Genomic DNA, 17,382 nt, shown 5'->3' with positions numbered 1-17,382 from the left:
AATCAGAAGTTGTATTTACCTTGGAAGACTTTTCGGCATAATTATGAAAAACAGAGCCTTTTAATATCTCTGCTTATTTCCAATATAAACTGCCATGTAACCTTGCAAATAACCTTCTTATTAAGCTACTTTACTTCTTTTGGAATTGACAGGTATGATTCATCTGTTCGGACATAAGTATAGAGTGCTAATGTGACTTTGATTTCTTGCAGCAGTCTGTGGTTTACATAATCACAATAACTTTTCTGTGTTTCTGGGTGTGTAATCAATTTAACAGTTTTAAAGATGTTTTCCAAAAATAAATAAATATATAATAAATAAATAATCCTCTCTACACTTTGAGCTATTGACAAAGTCTGGGAATTTGTTTTTTTCAAAAGCGAAGGTCAGCATTACAGCTCAGTAAACTGTCAGCCTGTGAGTAACTTCTGCACAAATTAAAATGTCTGAATGTCAAATGGCTTTAGATTGGAGGGAAGTTCATTTTTATTTATTCTATTTTATTTTATTTTACATTTGTTTACTGGGAAAGTCCGACTGGACACAGGTCCATTTTCAGCGGAGGCCCGTGGAGAAAAGCTCCAAAAATAACACAAAACAATATAATACAATACATGAGAGAGAGAGACAGCAAATTATGGATGTAGTACTCATACAATATGGCAGAGCTTACATCTCGTAACAGTGAGAATCATTGAGGTACAGAATAAACTTAAAAACATTTTTTTTTACAGTTATAATTACAGCAAGGCAAATATCAATGAGTAAAGTTTTTAGGAGAAAGCTGTTTGTACATAGCTGAAGCTCTGAAACAATCTTTTGGTATGGATTAACCTGGGGATTGACACAAGTTATATGTTTACACCAGTATGTAGCATTATAGTTTATGGTTTTCTTATTGATTTACTTTTTGCCGAGCAGTTGCTTGTTGATCTATTGATGGTCCTTTTGGTGGTGGGAAATTACATGGATGAATCCATCTCTATTATGATTTTTTTTCAGATATTTTGACTTCCAGACAATTTCATTCAGTGAGTGGGTGTCATGTGATTACTGAGGTTGCCTATTTTACAAGTAGGGGCTTTTTTGTGTGTGTGTATGTGTGTGTGTGTAAGAGAGAGAGATTTAATATGTATACTGAATATAATTTTGCAAATGGAATTCTTAGTTAAACATGCCCCTCTTCTTGGGCAACTAGACTTGAGTAACCAATATTAGATCTTAGCCATCCAGCTGGGAAAGGTTAGTATGTGGATTTTCCATCTGGTTTGATGAAGGCTATGCTACTTACCCAAGGACTGCATTTATGGCTATCCATCCAGCCATTGTGTTGCTGAACTACATTGCTTGATAATGACAGGAGCTTTTTACAGAAGTTGAAGGTTTTTGTGTCAAGAACCTGTCCATAAAAAGTGGCTTGTTTATGCTGCAGCAAAGGCTATGGTCTTTGTAGTGAGTGTTTTAAGTATAACCAGTATTTCTGAGATAGAGGAAGTCTCTTAAGGCAGGATCTTTCTTAGCCTGGAAAGCAAGCCAATGATGAAATTTATAGGGGCCAGTGAGAGACAGAGGAAAGCAAGAAGCTGTTTAGTCTGTTTGGATAACTAAGTGAACTTAGTCCTTTGACCTTTTTTGTCAGAAATGGTTGTAGTCTTTCTTTTGGCTGGGAGTTTTTCTGAGGCACTGCCAAAAGGGCACTGCACTCAATAATGGCTCTTGTAAAGGAAGAATACAGGGATGTTATGACCTCCTTGTCCCTAGATGAGATACCCTTACTAATGAAGTGGGCCATGTAAAAAGCTTTCCTTACAACGGAGACAACGTGGTGCTCAAAAGTCAGGTTTCTATCAACCTGGGTGCCCAAGTACCATACAACTTATTGCATGCTTACAACATTGTTATTAATGTGATAATTTGTGGGGACATCACTCTCCTCAAAGGGGATGATGATGCATTTTTTGGCATTTAGCTTGAGGCCATATTTCTGGCACCAGTTATTTGTTTGGGTGAGACCCTCTTGTAGCTTATTCAGAATTGTTTTATTAAGTCAGTGATGTGAATTATTTACTTTATTGCAAATTTGTTGGGTTATTTTTGTGGATTATAGTATTGTAGGACTGCTGATGTTGACATTTTACGTAGTTGGACTGCTGGAATGGTTTTCCCAGTGAGAAATGCTAGTGCTGTAGTGAATATCTGTTTATTTGTAAAAAAAAAAAAAATATATATATATATATATATATATATATATATATATATGTAGATATATATATATATAGATATATTAACTAAGATGTTAGAGTTAACTGTTAGATTAGAGAATTAGAATGAGAATTAGAATTTTAAGGCAAATATTAGGCATTTATTACATTTATTCATTGTTCAAATGCACCTACAGTACAGCCAGGAGGTCGACTGTGGTCTTCCGGAGCAACAAAAGAGTTAACTATATGATATATTTTATATGTGGCCCCAAGACCATTTCTGTTCACTCAATGTGGCCCCAGCAAGCCAAAAGGTTGGACACCCCTGTTCTAGATTTTATGTTTGGGAGCCATACATATTTCCTGCTATTGTTCTCTTGCAAATTACTTGTCCAGTCTCTCTCTTCCCAATATTTTCTAACCTCCAGTGATTGATTCATTTAGTTATCATGCAATATTCTATACACCGTATTAGTTACCCCTTTTTAACAGCAGCTTCTGTTCCAGATTTAATTAAAACTCTACCAGAGCATGCCTTTTACTTAGGATTCCCCTATCCTTTTCTGTTTGCTTATACTCTGATATCAACCCCTGGTAGGAAAGGCAGTCTCTGTCCTGCAGTCCAAATGTCATCTTGGCCTCATCCCATTCTATTACCTTTCCCTCTCTATTTGATCCCAATACCTTGGTTCTATTGCTAGTTTTCTCTGGTAAAGTCCAGCCCCCTCTTGCCTATTCTGAGTACCCCTACTTATAGTCAACCCTATTGGCAAAAATCTCCTTTCTCCATTCTTGTGTTGGCTTAGTTCTTTGAATACTTTCTGCTACTTTATGAATATAATATTCTGTATTGCTGTTGTTATTCTCCTTAAGGATCTGCATCCAAAATTCCACTCTCCCCTTATTTCTTGAACCCCCCCCCCCACTTGTTATAATTCTGTAACTCTAAAATATCAAATCAGGTAAACCTAAACCACCTTTTTCTACTCGATCAGCTTATCCCACTTAACCCTTGCCATTTTCCACTCCCAGATAAAATGCTTCAACTCTTTATCAATTACTGTTCACAACTTCTCCGCAGGTTGATAAAAGTATGACTGACCTGTATATAAAACTAAAGGGACTAAAACATTTTCACCGCATGTATCTTACTATCCATATCCATAAACAATTACTTCCAGTCTCTCAATTTTGTATTATCTTTTTAGTCTCTTCCCACATATCCTTAGCTTCTATAACAGAAACCTTTTTAATCCATATTCCTGAATATTTCCTCTTATTGTGTCCCAATACTGCTGAACCATTTCATGTGTGGGTACATAATTTATGGCTGTAGCCTGTGTTTTATCTTCATTAGCTTTGTGTCTTTAAAAGACTTGAAACTCTCTCAAAATGTTCCACAACACTGAGATATTATATATTGCAGTTCTCAGCTGTAGATATTGCCAGGAATATATATGATGTTGATTAAAAGATTAGTGTACATCATCAAAAGATATCAACATTCCATAATTTGTACATTATGTTGATAACCATTTTTTTCTATCAATACGTAAATTTGGATGATGCCATAAATAGTCTTCATTGCCTAGACAGAATTTCATTTTTTTTTTAAATTTTGTTCCATTATAGAAAAGTCACTACGAATTAATAAATGGGGTGGGAACTTAATAGAAAAAAGCATGATACTTAAAAGAAAGTAACAGTAAAAATTTGCTTTATCTTTTTTAGCAACCCTTATGGAATATCTTCACCATGTGCTGCAACCAATTGTTAATGTTCCTGTACTTCTAACTAGGAATGAGGTATGAGCAACCAAGCTGCAAATGATGTTTGAAATGTTACTTGAAATAGTTGTGTTCACAATGTATTATCACTTCCCCAAACCCCTACCCACCTCCGCACACACTTGGCTGCATTACATTGTGGACTTGCTCTAGTTGACATGTACATGTGTAATGTTCACACATAAACATACATTTAATAATATAAACTAGCATCAAGCATAAAGTGACTGCAGATTTAAAATCCAAGCTCTGTACAGATGAAGACTTTTGTCAACACATTCCCATGTAGTCACAGTACTCACTCCAGTTACTTTACTTTAATCCTCATAAAATGGCCTCCCCTTTATCCAGCATAATGTAAAGTCAAAACTCCTAATCTTGTGAGGTAATGGTGGAACTTTTCCTGCTTTCTCATTGCTCCTTTTAAGTACAGTAGTACAGAAAATAGTGTTTCCTTCACCTTCATTCTTCACATATGGTACTTGAGTATTACAGCATACCAATCCCCGGGATCCATAGATATTTGTCACCTTTGAACATAGCAGTTTTATTTCTAAAAGTACTTCTACAGTTTGTTTTAACTTGCCATCTAAGAATGAACAGCTCACAGTAGCTGTAATATACTATGTACTGTGCTTTGCTCTAAGCATGAAATGTATTCACACATGGCTTTGTTTTCTTTCAAATTTGTGTTTTGCCTACTTTTCTTCTTGGACTCTTTTAAGTGTTTACTTGCATGATTTCACCTGTAGTCATAATTACTTGCACATATATGTTGCCCTCTGACATCCTTTATGCTATTACTGTCTCACTCTGGCATGATAGTATTCAGCATTATATTTCTTTTGACTAATTTTGAAAGCTACTTTATGTATGCCTGCTCATATCTTGTACTGTTATCTGGTTAACACATAATAATAATGTAATAATTCACATTGGAAACAAAGGAAAATAACAGCAAATATAAAAAACTGACACCAAACAGCATTGTGGCCTTGTTTGTTTTGGCAAGAACTATTCTTTGACACCCAGTAAATGAGGACACCTACATTTCATTGTGACATCAATATGCTTTCTCTGTTGTCAAGAATAATTATTCCTTCTGACATCACTCAGTACAGGTCTGACCTATTTGAATGGCTAATAATGCTATATTATTGCAACATGCACCTCCAGAGTCTACAGAGCTAGATCATGGATAAATGGGGCCCTATGCAGGGTAATGAGTCAGACCCCCACCAGCCATAAGAATATCCCATTATTTGGCTGTCTCTCCCGAATTATTGTAAATAGTGTTCTAATTTGTCAGTGTGCATACTGTTTTCTTCTTTGCTTTTATGATTATCAGAGAAATTTGGATTTCATTTATAACTTTTATTTCAAGTTTTACAGAAAAATACTGACAGTCACTTTCTAAACTAAATGAAACAATCTCACATTGGAAACACAGACAGCATGAGAAACAGCAAACTTCACAGTTAATAAAAATACACCTGGCAACCTGTTAAACTACACTGGATATGTTAGGATTCATATTCAAAGAGTATATATTGAAGTGATAATTAACATCTATGTAAAGGTTTTAGTAATACAAAAGATAGATGTGTAATGCATTTGCTAACAGCCTAGGATACCCCACTGGACACAAGTGTCAATTTTCAGGAGCAGCCCATGAGTACTGTCTGGTGAAGTAACTTGGCAGTGTCACACAGATGGCAAATGAAAGATTAAGTAATTCAGCAATGTACTACAGGAAGCAGCTCTTTAACTACTCATAACCTTACTCATCCAAATGAATTGCTAAACAAACCATTGCAGCCAAAACACAGTGCATTTTACACCTGTGTGCCTGCAAAACGCAAGTTAAATAAAACAAAGTATTCACAGTTAAAATATTAATTTTAAACTTAGACTTCATGCTGTCCAATTTATTCACAGCTAAATAATAAATACACTGTTAACATTCAACAGTAGAAGGAGACCAAGAATCACATCCAAACAAAATGTCTCATATGATGATGCTCCTATTTAACACAATGAATTTCCTTCCTTTACACCATAACTACTCTAGTTCATAGGTAGTTGCTAGGCATGCAGTACAGGAGACCATTGCGGAAGCTAGTTCAAATTTCCATTTGCTCCACAGCTCTGTCTGGTTAAGTGACTTCTTCAAGGACAGATCATAAATATTAGCACTATCAGACATGTTCTGAAAAATGGAGACAGATAAGAACAAACTACTGTAAATCCCTTATAAAGCTAACAGAACAGCATGATTTACATCCACATGTATTCTGTGAACCACAAAAACTATGGTGAAAAGAGATAAGCTAATGGTGGTCTAGCAGCTGGTGTGGAGGGCTAGGGCTCTTACCTCTGGTTGGTAAGGTACACAATTTGAGTCTGAGCAATTCACTTAACTAGATAGTGCCTCCTAAGATGATTCACACACACACACACACACACACACACACACACACACACACACACACACACACACACGTCTCTCTGTTAGTTAAGTGTTCTCCTAACTTTACAAAAAGAAACATAGCATCCTCGATCCAGATCCAATCTCTTTCATAAAAGTTCCATTTGGTGCTCGTTCCATGCATGCTTCAAAACAGAATTCATAATTACCTCCCTTATTCATTCTAAAAACAAAATAACTTTGGTTCATCTCCTGAATTTCAAATCTCCCAGCTCTCCTGTGCATGCATGCTTCTTGCTCTTGATTGCGCTAACTCCTGTGCTTGAGTTTTGTGAAAGATCCTGTGTTGCCACCAATTCCCATTTCCTATTATGCAAAAAAAAAAATAATAATGGTCAGCCAGGCCCCCCATCCTTCATCAGGCCATAGGCAGCTGCCTAGGTCACCTTGTTCTTGTTCTGGCCGTGGATGCACTAGAAAAATACATGCAGAGGAATATTCACTTTATTTCAGATGATTAGAAATATCAATTGGTGCACTGTCTGCCTGTTGCTGTTACTGTAGAACATCTTGACTATTCCCTGATACTTGTCATTGCACGCCAGAATGCTGTCTCATTCAGTCAAGTAAAGTATAGCACTGAAAGCTAGTTACACCCAACATCCGGAGATGGAATTATTTCTACCTTATAATGCAGTTGTAAAAAGATGGTCAAGTGGAAGCAACAGACAACATAATGATCTTCATTTTTTAACAAGCACTTTTCTAATACCTGGTAATTAGAAGTAATACTCAAATATAGACAAAAGGAATATTTCTCTATGCTTACCATGATTGTAAATCCACTATGCATGACATGTTATTTCAAAATTCATCTCCTGTTTGCATTGATACCATCCTATCACTCCATTATGCTCTAATGCATTATTGCTACTGCATCACAAGCCAACATTCGGTAAGAATAAATACTTGTTTTAATTTTGTTTTATTTTTGTCTTTAAATATAACTGTAGATTTGGGTTTGAGTAGGTTGTTTTATGTGGGATAGGGAGGTCTTTTATCTAGGTGCATGTGAGCAATAATGAACTGCCTGTTAGTTTTTTTGTTATTAGTAGGAGAATTTTAGTTTTGATAATCCACCAGATAAATGAATGCTTATGAATCAACACTGCAGATAGAAATATCTATGAAGTGTAACAGATGCATGTCTTATCATCATTATCATAACCAACCTCTTTTCCCCATTTTTCTACATTTAATGTGGGTGTCACATCAACTGACACCATCTCTTGACCCTACCTTCATCAGCAGACATGTGACTGTCATAGGTCTTCTGTCAAATAATCTACCTGTCTCTTTTCTGGACATCTTTATTTCCTCTTGCATTCTTCCTGTATCTTCCAAATTTTATTCCCTAAATTGTCTTCTGCTTTTCTGCACATGTGCTGAATCACCATAGTCTGTTCTCTTTGACCCTTTCTGCAGTTGCAGCTACATTAGCTTCTGCTCTGATGTAAATCATTTTAGTCATTTATTTTGTATTTGCAGTTTGTTAAATGGGAAAGTCCATTGGGCAGAGATGAGCCCATTTTCAATGGAGGTCCGGGGAGAACAGCTCCAATATAGTAGTTACAGTAACAAAATGAAACAAAATTACAAGTAATACACACTGTACATAAAGACATGAAAAATGCACATTAACTCAAATATACATTATATGTGTAATTAAAAAATGACATAGAAATGGAAAACATAGAAACATTTATGGCTTGAGGCCTAAACAATGCTTACTAAATAAGTATTAAGATATCAAGTGAGATGGACATAATGAGAGTATCAAAATCGTGAGGTAATTTTAGAGAAGTCAGGCATAAAGAGCAAGAGGAGGTCTCAGGTTGAATTTGAGATAGTAAAGGTGAAAGGGGATAGGGATGGGATGGAAAGCATCAGGTGGGGTGAGAGCAGGAGCATTCCCAGTGAGAGGAGAGAGGAGAGTGGAGCAAGGTCTTAAAGGTGGAATGGTTATGGGTAGTTCTAATGTATGGAGGAAGTGTGTTCCACAATCTAGCAAGGGAGAAAGATAGTAAGAGTTGCCCTGGAGTACGTGTGGGTTTGTAAACTTCATGGAGATTTTGATTGTTGGACCTGAGCACTCTGAGGCTGATGCATTTTTAGGGTGGAGAAGAGGGAGGGACAGTTAGAGGGTTTGAAAATGAGCTTATGTGCTGTTGTAAGTTGAATGTATGTCAGATAGTTAGGGAGCTCCAACCAATTCAGGGAGTGGAGAGAGTCATAGTAGTGAGAGGAGGATTTGGAGCCAGTGATGAACTTAGAGATTTTATTGTAGCAGGAAGATAGTTTTGATTTTAGGGTAGATTGAAGATTAGTAAGGAGAGGGGTGTCATACAGGAGAGAGGGAATGAGGTATGTGGTAAATAGGAGTTGTCTGGTTGAGAGAGTAAGGTAACAACTGTGTCGGTATACCATTCCGAGTTTTTGATGGGTTTTCTTAATATTAGTTTGAAGATGAATGAAGAATTTTAATTGATTATCGATAAGGACTCCAAGTAGCTTTGTGTAGGGAACTATTTCAATAGAGGTCTTGTTATGGCTGAGTATAGAGAAGGATGTTTTGTCAATTTTGGTTTGTCTGGAAGGGGTGAATATCATAATTTTGGATTTAGATGCACTGAGAGCTAGGTGGTTACCCAGCATCCAAGACTCGGTGCAGGAAAAGGCAAGGTGTCTTCTTCTTTTCCAAAGTGTGCATTCTACCTCCCAACTCAGGCACTTTATCTCTATCAACTCTAGCTTCCTCAACTGCTCTGCTTTCACTGCCCAGATTGCTGTACCATAAAGAAGTACTGGTTGCACCACTGTTTTGTATACCTTACTTTTCAGTTTCTTAGGCATTCCTCTGTCATGCACTACCCCTGACAATCTATGGTAGCTGGCTGCAGCCCCTCTGATTCTAGCTTTGACCTCCTCATTCAAACTTCCCTTCTCATTAACCACTTCTCCCAGATATTTGAAACTGTTGAGATGTTCCACTATTTTCCATTTTATCTCCAATTTTCAGCATGTTTTGGTTCCCCCATTTGCTGCCATGACAATTGTCTTGTCTATAGTCATTTTCATTCCATGTGTCTTCAGATTTGCATTCCATTCCCCTATCATTTGCTTAAATTGCTGGTCAGGGTCTGCTTGTAATGCCACATTGTCTGCATACAGTAGCTTTGTTGATCCATACCCTGTGACCTATTTGCTAATGTAGTCGGTCACAGGTATGAACAGCAGTGGGCTCAGAGCTGAACCCTGATGCACACTGACTACCACTGAGAACCCCACATTGAATCCAAACACTTTATACTTGTCTCATCGGGTCCTTGTACATAGCCTGCATTATTTCTCCCAATGTTTCCAGGACTTTGAGCCATCTCAGGACTGCCCAAGTCAGCTTTCTTGGGACTCTGTCATATGCTTTCTCCAAGTCTAGGAAAGCTCAGTTGTACTCTTTCCTCATCTCTAGCTTCTTTTCCACTGCAAACATTGGGTCAGCTGTGCTGCATCCTGTTCTGAACCCAGACTGCTCATCTCCCATATTACTTTCTACTACTCTGCATATTCATTTGTCAGTCATCCTCTCCAGTACTTTCATGCAGTGCAACAGCAGTTTGATACCACTGTACTGCCCACAGTTGTGAACATCACCTTTGTCATTGTATACTGGCACTAGAATACTTATTCTCCAGTCATGTAGGATATGTCTTTCTCTCCATACTGCTATGAGTACCTTCAAGAGCTATTTCTCCCCTAACTTACCCAACATCTTGATCATATCTGCTGTGACCTCATCTGAGCCTCACTAACTTCTTTCCCTAACTTCATTTTCCTTAGTGCTTTTCTTACTTCTTCTAGCATGATGTGCTCTTCCTCTTTCATCATAAGCTGTCTGTGGGGCAGTACAGCTTCTGAGGGTTTTCCTTCATTAAAAAAGTCATAGAAGTACTCCTTCCATCTGACTTTGATGTCCTATGCACTGGTAAGTAGGTTGTTGCTAGCATCCTTTATGAATGCTATCTGATGACTATCTTCTTTAGCATTCTGCCTTTGCCTTGCAACCTGAGCTTTTTTGTACCATCTGCTGAGTCACTTTCCAGAAACTGGTAGAGTGTCTTATGAAGCCTTATTCTTTGATATTTCACCTGCCCTCTTAGCCTCTTTGTTTGCTAACCAGTATTTCTTTTCATCCTTGGCATTCTATAACTATGTCAAGAATCTAAATGGCAATGCTCAGATCTGCTCTGAGCTAAAACAGAATGGCATTAAAGATACTGATCCCAAGGATATTGCCAATATCCTGGCAGATCGATTCAGTGCCAACTTCACCCCCCTCTCACCCCCTAAATGGCCCATCTCAATACCGGAAGATTGCCAAATAACGGCCACACAGGTAAAAAACACACTCTCCAAAGCTAAGAATACAGCATCCATGGGACCAGATGACATCCCGGGCTGTGTACTACATGAACTACAATATGAACTGGCACCTCACCTAAGTGTCATGTTTAATCATAGCCTCACCTCAGGTTTCGTGCCCACTGAGTGGCGCACAGCTACAGTTATCCCACTCCACAAGGGGGGATCCACCTTGGATCCCGGAAACTACCGTCCCATCAGTCTGACAAGCCTTATCTGCAAGGCCATGGAGCGTATTATCATGGAACTTATAAACAAAGACATTGGCAACCTTCAAACACTGGACCCCACCCAGTTTGGGTTCGTGAAGGGCTGATCTTGTCTCCTGAACTTGATTGACTTCTTCGAATCAGTCTCCAGAGCCATGAACAAGGGTAAGGTGGTCCACACAGCCTATCTAGACCTTGCCAAGGCCTTTGACACCATCCCTCACTCTGGAATCATAGACAAACTTACTAAGCTGGGCATTAATCCCTACGTCACCCAATGGGTTGCTAACTGGCTTACTGATAGAACCCACACTGTAAAAGTAGCCGACTCCAAATCCAGCTCCAGACAAGTGACAAGTGGAGTACCTGAGGGTTCAGTCCTGGGACCGCTCTTGTTTGGCATCTACTTCTCTGAAGTACAGGCCAACACTAAGGGACTCTGGATAACAAAGTTTGCAGATGACTGCAAACTGGGAGCCATTATTGAATCCCCAAATGATGTGGATACTCTACAAAAGGGCCTTACAGAAACAGATGCTTGGTGCCAGAGCCATGGGCTCAAGCTCATTGCCAAGAAATGTATAGTTATCCCCTTTGGGAAAAAACATGTATCCGCAAATTACCATATAGGTGGCAGTACACTAAACACTGAAAGTTTGATAAGAGACTTAGGGACACAGGTGGACAGTGGTCTCACCTTCGATAACCACATCGCCACAACAGTCAGGAAATCCTTCTATGTGGCACACCTCATCACTAAGGACTTTTCATCCAGAAAAAAGGAGGTCATCGTCCCATTGTATTCATCCCTCATTAGACCCATTATAGAATACAATGCCCCGTTTGGTATGTACCTCTCAAGACATCTGCAACAACTGGAAAGGCCACAGAAATACCTCACTAAAAGAATCACAGGCCTAAAGCAGATGCCCTACGCTGACCGCCTTAAAAAACTCCAGCTATACTCTGTCGCATATCGTCTACTCAGAGGCGATATTTGCTTAACATACAAGGCCATGTCAAACCCAGAGCTGTTGGACATGCTACACTTAAAGAAATCCCAATCCCTCAGAGCCACACGCTCCAGGGATCTAAACCTTGTCATCACAATAAACAAAACATGCTGGAGGGATAGGTTCCTGACCCAGAGACTCCCCAGACTATGGAATAGATTGCCCATACATGTCAAGCAGAGTGCCTCTTTGGTCCTCTTCAAAAGGAACCTTGACGATTGGATGGGAGAAAGGAAATTCACCCCGGGGATCACGTCAGTCGCCCTGCTAGACAGGGGTCCAGGGAAGTAAATAGTGTGGGAAGAAATAGCCAGGGAATTGTTATGGCTAGGCTTGTATAGGCTCTAGGGCTGATAGCCTAGTACCAACCTATGAACCTATGAACCTATGAATCCTGGTCTGTCTTTTTATTGTGTTCCTTCTTTCTTTTGATAACTTCCTGTATTTCTGCATTCCACCACCAACTTTCCTTATGTGCCATCTTTCCAATCTGGTTTGACTGCATTTTATCTAAAGTCTTCACACATGAAGTTTTTGAGATGCTGCCATTCTTCTTTTACTCTAGCTAGTTCTTCTTCATCTTGAGGTTCTAGATCCCTGAGTATTTCCTTGGACTCTTGAGCTTTTGCTCCAGTCAACTTCCAGGTTATCATTCTATTCTCTGATGACCTTAAAGCCTTCCCTGACCACTGCTTGCAGCTGATTGTGACCACCAGTGGTGTACTCTATGGACTAGTTTTTTTCATCTGGAATGACTGCAGTGTTTGATTCTATCCTAATGCCAGAGCTACTTGAGTTACATGTTGACCACACTTATACACGCCCTTGTGACTGTTTCTCTTGCTGAACCTTGTGTTGACTAATGTGATGACTTGAGGTAGTGCCAGCTGTACCTGGGGAGTAGGGCAGTGCATGTATAACATATGCCAACATAGCTAGTTGGAGTTTTGCAAAGAATTATATGTCATTTGAATATCAAACTGATTTGTACAGATGCTTGTGTTAAAATGTATTTGTAAAGTTGCTTGTGTTAAAAATGTATCAACAGCAGGTCCTGCTGGACAGAAAAGAAATATACATGTATGTCAGACTGTAGTGTTGTAACTGATGAAATGTATATATTTTAACAGAGGATACTAGCTGGGAAGGGGTTAAGCTCAGCCCAGCTAACCTTAAGAAAAATAGCCTGAATATAAATGACTTGGTTTAGATCATAAAGGTTTTATCTCAATGGTCTGAATGCAGCCATAGATGCAATGTATGTGAAAAGCCTGGGCTGGGATCCTGCTCTGTTGTCCTTAGTGGTGAACTAATTGCTACCCTGGGGTGCCAGAGAATGGCTTGTTTCTGCAGGAAGGGTGGAATTTTTGGAATTGTTTTACAATTTAGAGATGATGTAATAAACCTTAGCTAAAGTTCTATGTATTTATGTATTGTAACACATATAGTATTTTCAGATGCAGCTGTCTGCACCAAGTACACTTTCCCTTAAGAGCACGCAGGGAATGCACACTCCAGTCCTAGAATGGTCTGTTCTCCTTTATTCCTATTGCTTCACCCATGTGGACACAGACAGTCCTCATAACATCTTCTCTGTCCAATAGGTTCCCCATTATTGATACCAACTTATGTTATCCTGATTTGTTAGTATGTTGTGCAACTACACCCTGAATCCCGTGGGGCTTAGATTGAGATTATAAATATCGACCCATCTTTACTCTAGAGTATGATTGTTATGATGTCCCTTACTATCTTCAGAAGACATTCCCTAACTACACTTCCTACACCATTTCTATATTGCCCTCCCCCTAAGTAGTAGACTCTGGATCCCAAGACAAGTGGCTTTAGTGTACTGCCCTTCTACCTTATCTCCTGGATACACATGATGTCCAGTCTTCTCCTTACCATAATGACATCCACTTCCACACTGCATCCTGTCAATGAACCTATTTTTAGTGTAACAATCCTTCTTTCTTTTTTGCTATGTTTGTTATTGAACCAGGCTACAAGGCTATATACCCAGCACACAGACCCCTTCCTCTGTTAGCATGGGACACTGGCATAGGTTGGAGTTAGGCTGGGTCCTCAACCTACTTATTGTAAATAAATACCTGTAAATGTGCCCAAATCACATAGAGCCAAGTTTTACACCATTAAATGACTAGCCTACCATGGTACACATTTTGCAGTTTTCCTATGTACAGAATTCAGTGTTCCACAGTTGATGGCTAGTAACATTGGTCTACACTACTTTTCTACCAATAGGCCACCACCTGGAGTGTGTACATATAGATGTGTGTGTGTGTGTGTGTGTGTGTGTGTGTGTGTGTGTGTGTGTGTGTGTGTGTGTGTGTGTGTATGGATTCACTTCACTTAGTCAAATTATCAGTTCCATCAACAGAGTGACTTTCTTGGGAAATTTGATGAACACAATCTTTTTTTTGAGTATTGCAGATGTCAAAAGACGGGAAATCAGGTTTTATAAGTAAGGTAAGTGTGGGTTTGAGGTTTTAATGTTGAAATGTGCAGATAAAAAAAAGTTTCAGCATTAAGGGTGGGAGTTTGTGTTTGCAAGTTACTGTTATAGTAAAAGCTAGGGAAGGGGATAGGTTGTGTGTGTGTGTGTGTGTGTGTGTGTGTGTGTGTGTGTGTGTGTGTGTGTGTGTGTGTGTGTGCATGTGTGTGTGATTTTGTATGTGATACGTGTGAATGTCTTGTGTCGTGGTAGTGTTACAAAGAGTGTTTTCCTAAGGTAAGGTAAAATGTAGGGTAAGGGTTAGGATTAGCACAGATTAGTAAGGATTAACGGAGGCCCAGTCTTACTAATGTGTGGTAATCCTAACTTTATCCTCGCTCTTATCCCCAACGCTACATCTTGCCTTGGGAAAAACCTTTTTCATAACATTAAAGCTATTCAGAAACTTTTTTTGGATTATCAGAAAAAAAGAAACTGTTTTCAGTGTGCGATTGATTGTCATTTTGATTTGCTGAATTTTTTCATGAGTGTATTTTTAAAGAGTGTCATCAATCACCTGAATTCTGATGCTTGAGCATTTCGATACTTTAGCACAGACTCACATACACACACACATGCACATATTTAAGTTGACATTGTTATTGTCAACAACAAAAGGCTGACAGCACAAATGTCGACACATCACTACACATACACCAATGAATGCCCTCAGAGCATGCAAAAATACTAAAAAAGGGCAAAAACATTGTTTTTTGCAGGGGGCAAGCCTGTTCTGCACCCCCACAATCCCCACTAATTATAAATACCAGCTCAGAGATTACAATCCTCAGGGTAGGGGCATATTCCCTAATCTCAGGGATTGTCATCCAAAATAGATGTTGACAAATAGGAGTTTCAATCATTATTACTGTTGCTCTATATATATATATATATATATATATATATATATATATATGTGTGTATATATATATGTGTGTGTATGTATATATATATATATATATATATATATATATATATATATGTGTGTATATATATATGTGTGTGTATGTATATATATATAGATAGATAGATATATAGTATATAACATTTTGTAAACATGTATTATTTTTCAATTCAATTTATTGCTGAGCAACAGACATTTTAATTTAGCAATTGTTAATACCGCCGATAGTGCCACACTATATGCATGTTTTTCTTTATCAATTTATGTTATTGTATCTAGAGTTTATCTTAGTGAGTGTCCAATGAAAATGGGCAATAGCCCAGTTGGACTTTCACATTTGAAACAGAAAGCAAAAGTAAATGAATTCATACATTAGCAGTTGATGCAGCATTTGCTTTTCTAGTATATGTGGGTCTCTATTCAGTATGTCAAAAATAGTATGATACACCTCGTATTGACAAACATTTATTGAATGAAACTATAAGCAAAGTACAAGATGGCAAAATCCCTGTTATGACTGCTCTTAACTTCAATGTTGACAGGAAATAGAGGTAAAATAAGGAAAAGACCACCTACACTCAGTTTAGTTCCATATTAATGCAGTTTTAAAGTTCAAGTCCTAAAATAATTAACTAGCTTGCACTTCCATGCAATTTTCAGCAAAATAAGGTTTATTATATTAGAATATGAAAGTGTTATATATGTATATGTTTGTATGTGTGTGTGTATATATATATATATATATAGAGAGAGAGAGAGAGAGAGAGGCACACACATAAGCGTACCTCTCAACTGTCCAGATTTTTGCCTCATATTTTTAGTCTGTTCCTCATAAAATTTGTGGTTTTCTGGCAAGTTACTAGGATGATCTGAGTACTGAATTCACTAAATAATGACATACATTTGAGTTTCAGACATCAAATCCTTCAGAAAATGTATTTTAACACAATCCCTGTTTTTCTAGTAACTTTCTAAGTTTATAAGAGCAATATTTACAATCTGGCCCTTTTTTGGGACTTTGTCCCCCCATTTTGTCAATCTTTGTCCAGATTTATTGCACTAAGGGTTTGAAAGGCATGATCAAGGCAGAGTCTTAGCATGCAGAAGATAAGAATATACTATGCATTTGTGGAACTACAGCTTTTAATAATGTATCTAATTTAGGAATGCCTTATATTTTTGCAGGTACAGAATGTTGCTGTGACCCATACATTCAAGATTGATAAAGCCCGTAAGCACCTAAACTATAACCCAAAGACATACGACTTAGCTGACTGTGTGAAATGTTACATCAAAACAAGGCCTGAACCAAAGAATGTACTTACTGTATTTGTAAAAGCACTGATGTTTGCTGGCTGCCTCTTACTTGTGATTTTCCTGTCATTCTCATTTGAAAGCCCATCTATTACACTGTTTTCAAAAGAAAATATAAAATGACAGTTCTTTTTTATTAGAAGCTGGGTGACAGAGTAAGTTCGAATATGAACCCTCCAAAGGCTGATTTTCTGTCCCATCAGCATTGTCCTGAACAACTTATATTCAAATGTGACCAGAGTTTTAATGGTTCTGTGATATATGACAGCTTACGTAAAGAAGTATTTGATGCATAATCAATCGTTTTTAGTATTTTAGCCTTCGTTAAGTAGTCAGGACTGCAACTGTTATAGATGCAGCTGTACTGAATTCCTTTAAGAAAGTTCATGCAGTTTGGAAATTCACAACCACTGATCCTCCCAGAAAACAGTGTTAGATGACTTGTGTCTTTTTATGAGTTTATTTGCCATCTGCTCATTCAGGAATGAGACTAGAGAAAGTTCCCTCTGGTTACAATCAAGGATTGCAT

General features: G+C 38.1%; 1 protein-coding gene across 1 annotated transcript in view; it reads left to right on the top strand.

The window, feature by feature from the left end:
• SDR42E2 (short chain dehydrogenase/reductase family 42E, member 2) overlaps nucleotides 1-17,140 on the top strand; it is a 525,257-nt gene extending 508,117 nt beyond the window's left edge. Inside the window, exons 12-13 of the mRNA XM_044089637.1 lie at nucleotides 3,936-4,009; nucleotides 16,725-17,140. Coding sequence (XP_043945572.1) covers nucleotides 3,936-4,009; nucleotides 16,725-16,976 — 326 coding nt within the window. The 3' untranslated portion in view covers nucleotides 16,977-17,140. The remainder of the gene's footprint in view (nucleotides 1-3,935; nucleotides 4,010-16,724) is intronic.
• The last annotated feature ends 242 nt before the right edge of the window (nucleotides 17,141-17,382 follow it).

Source organism: Protopterus annectens, chromosome 12.part0, assembly GCF_019279795.1.
Source record: "Protopterus annectens isolate FY-2018-M chromosome 12.part0, PAN1.0, whole genome shotgun sequence".
Lineage (NCBI taxonomy): Eukaryota > Metazoa > Chordata > Ceratodontiformes > Protopteridae > Protopterus > Protopterus annectens.
This window is presented reverse-complemented; position numbering and strand designations above follow the sequence as displayed.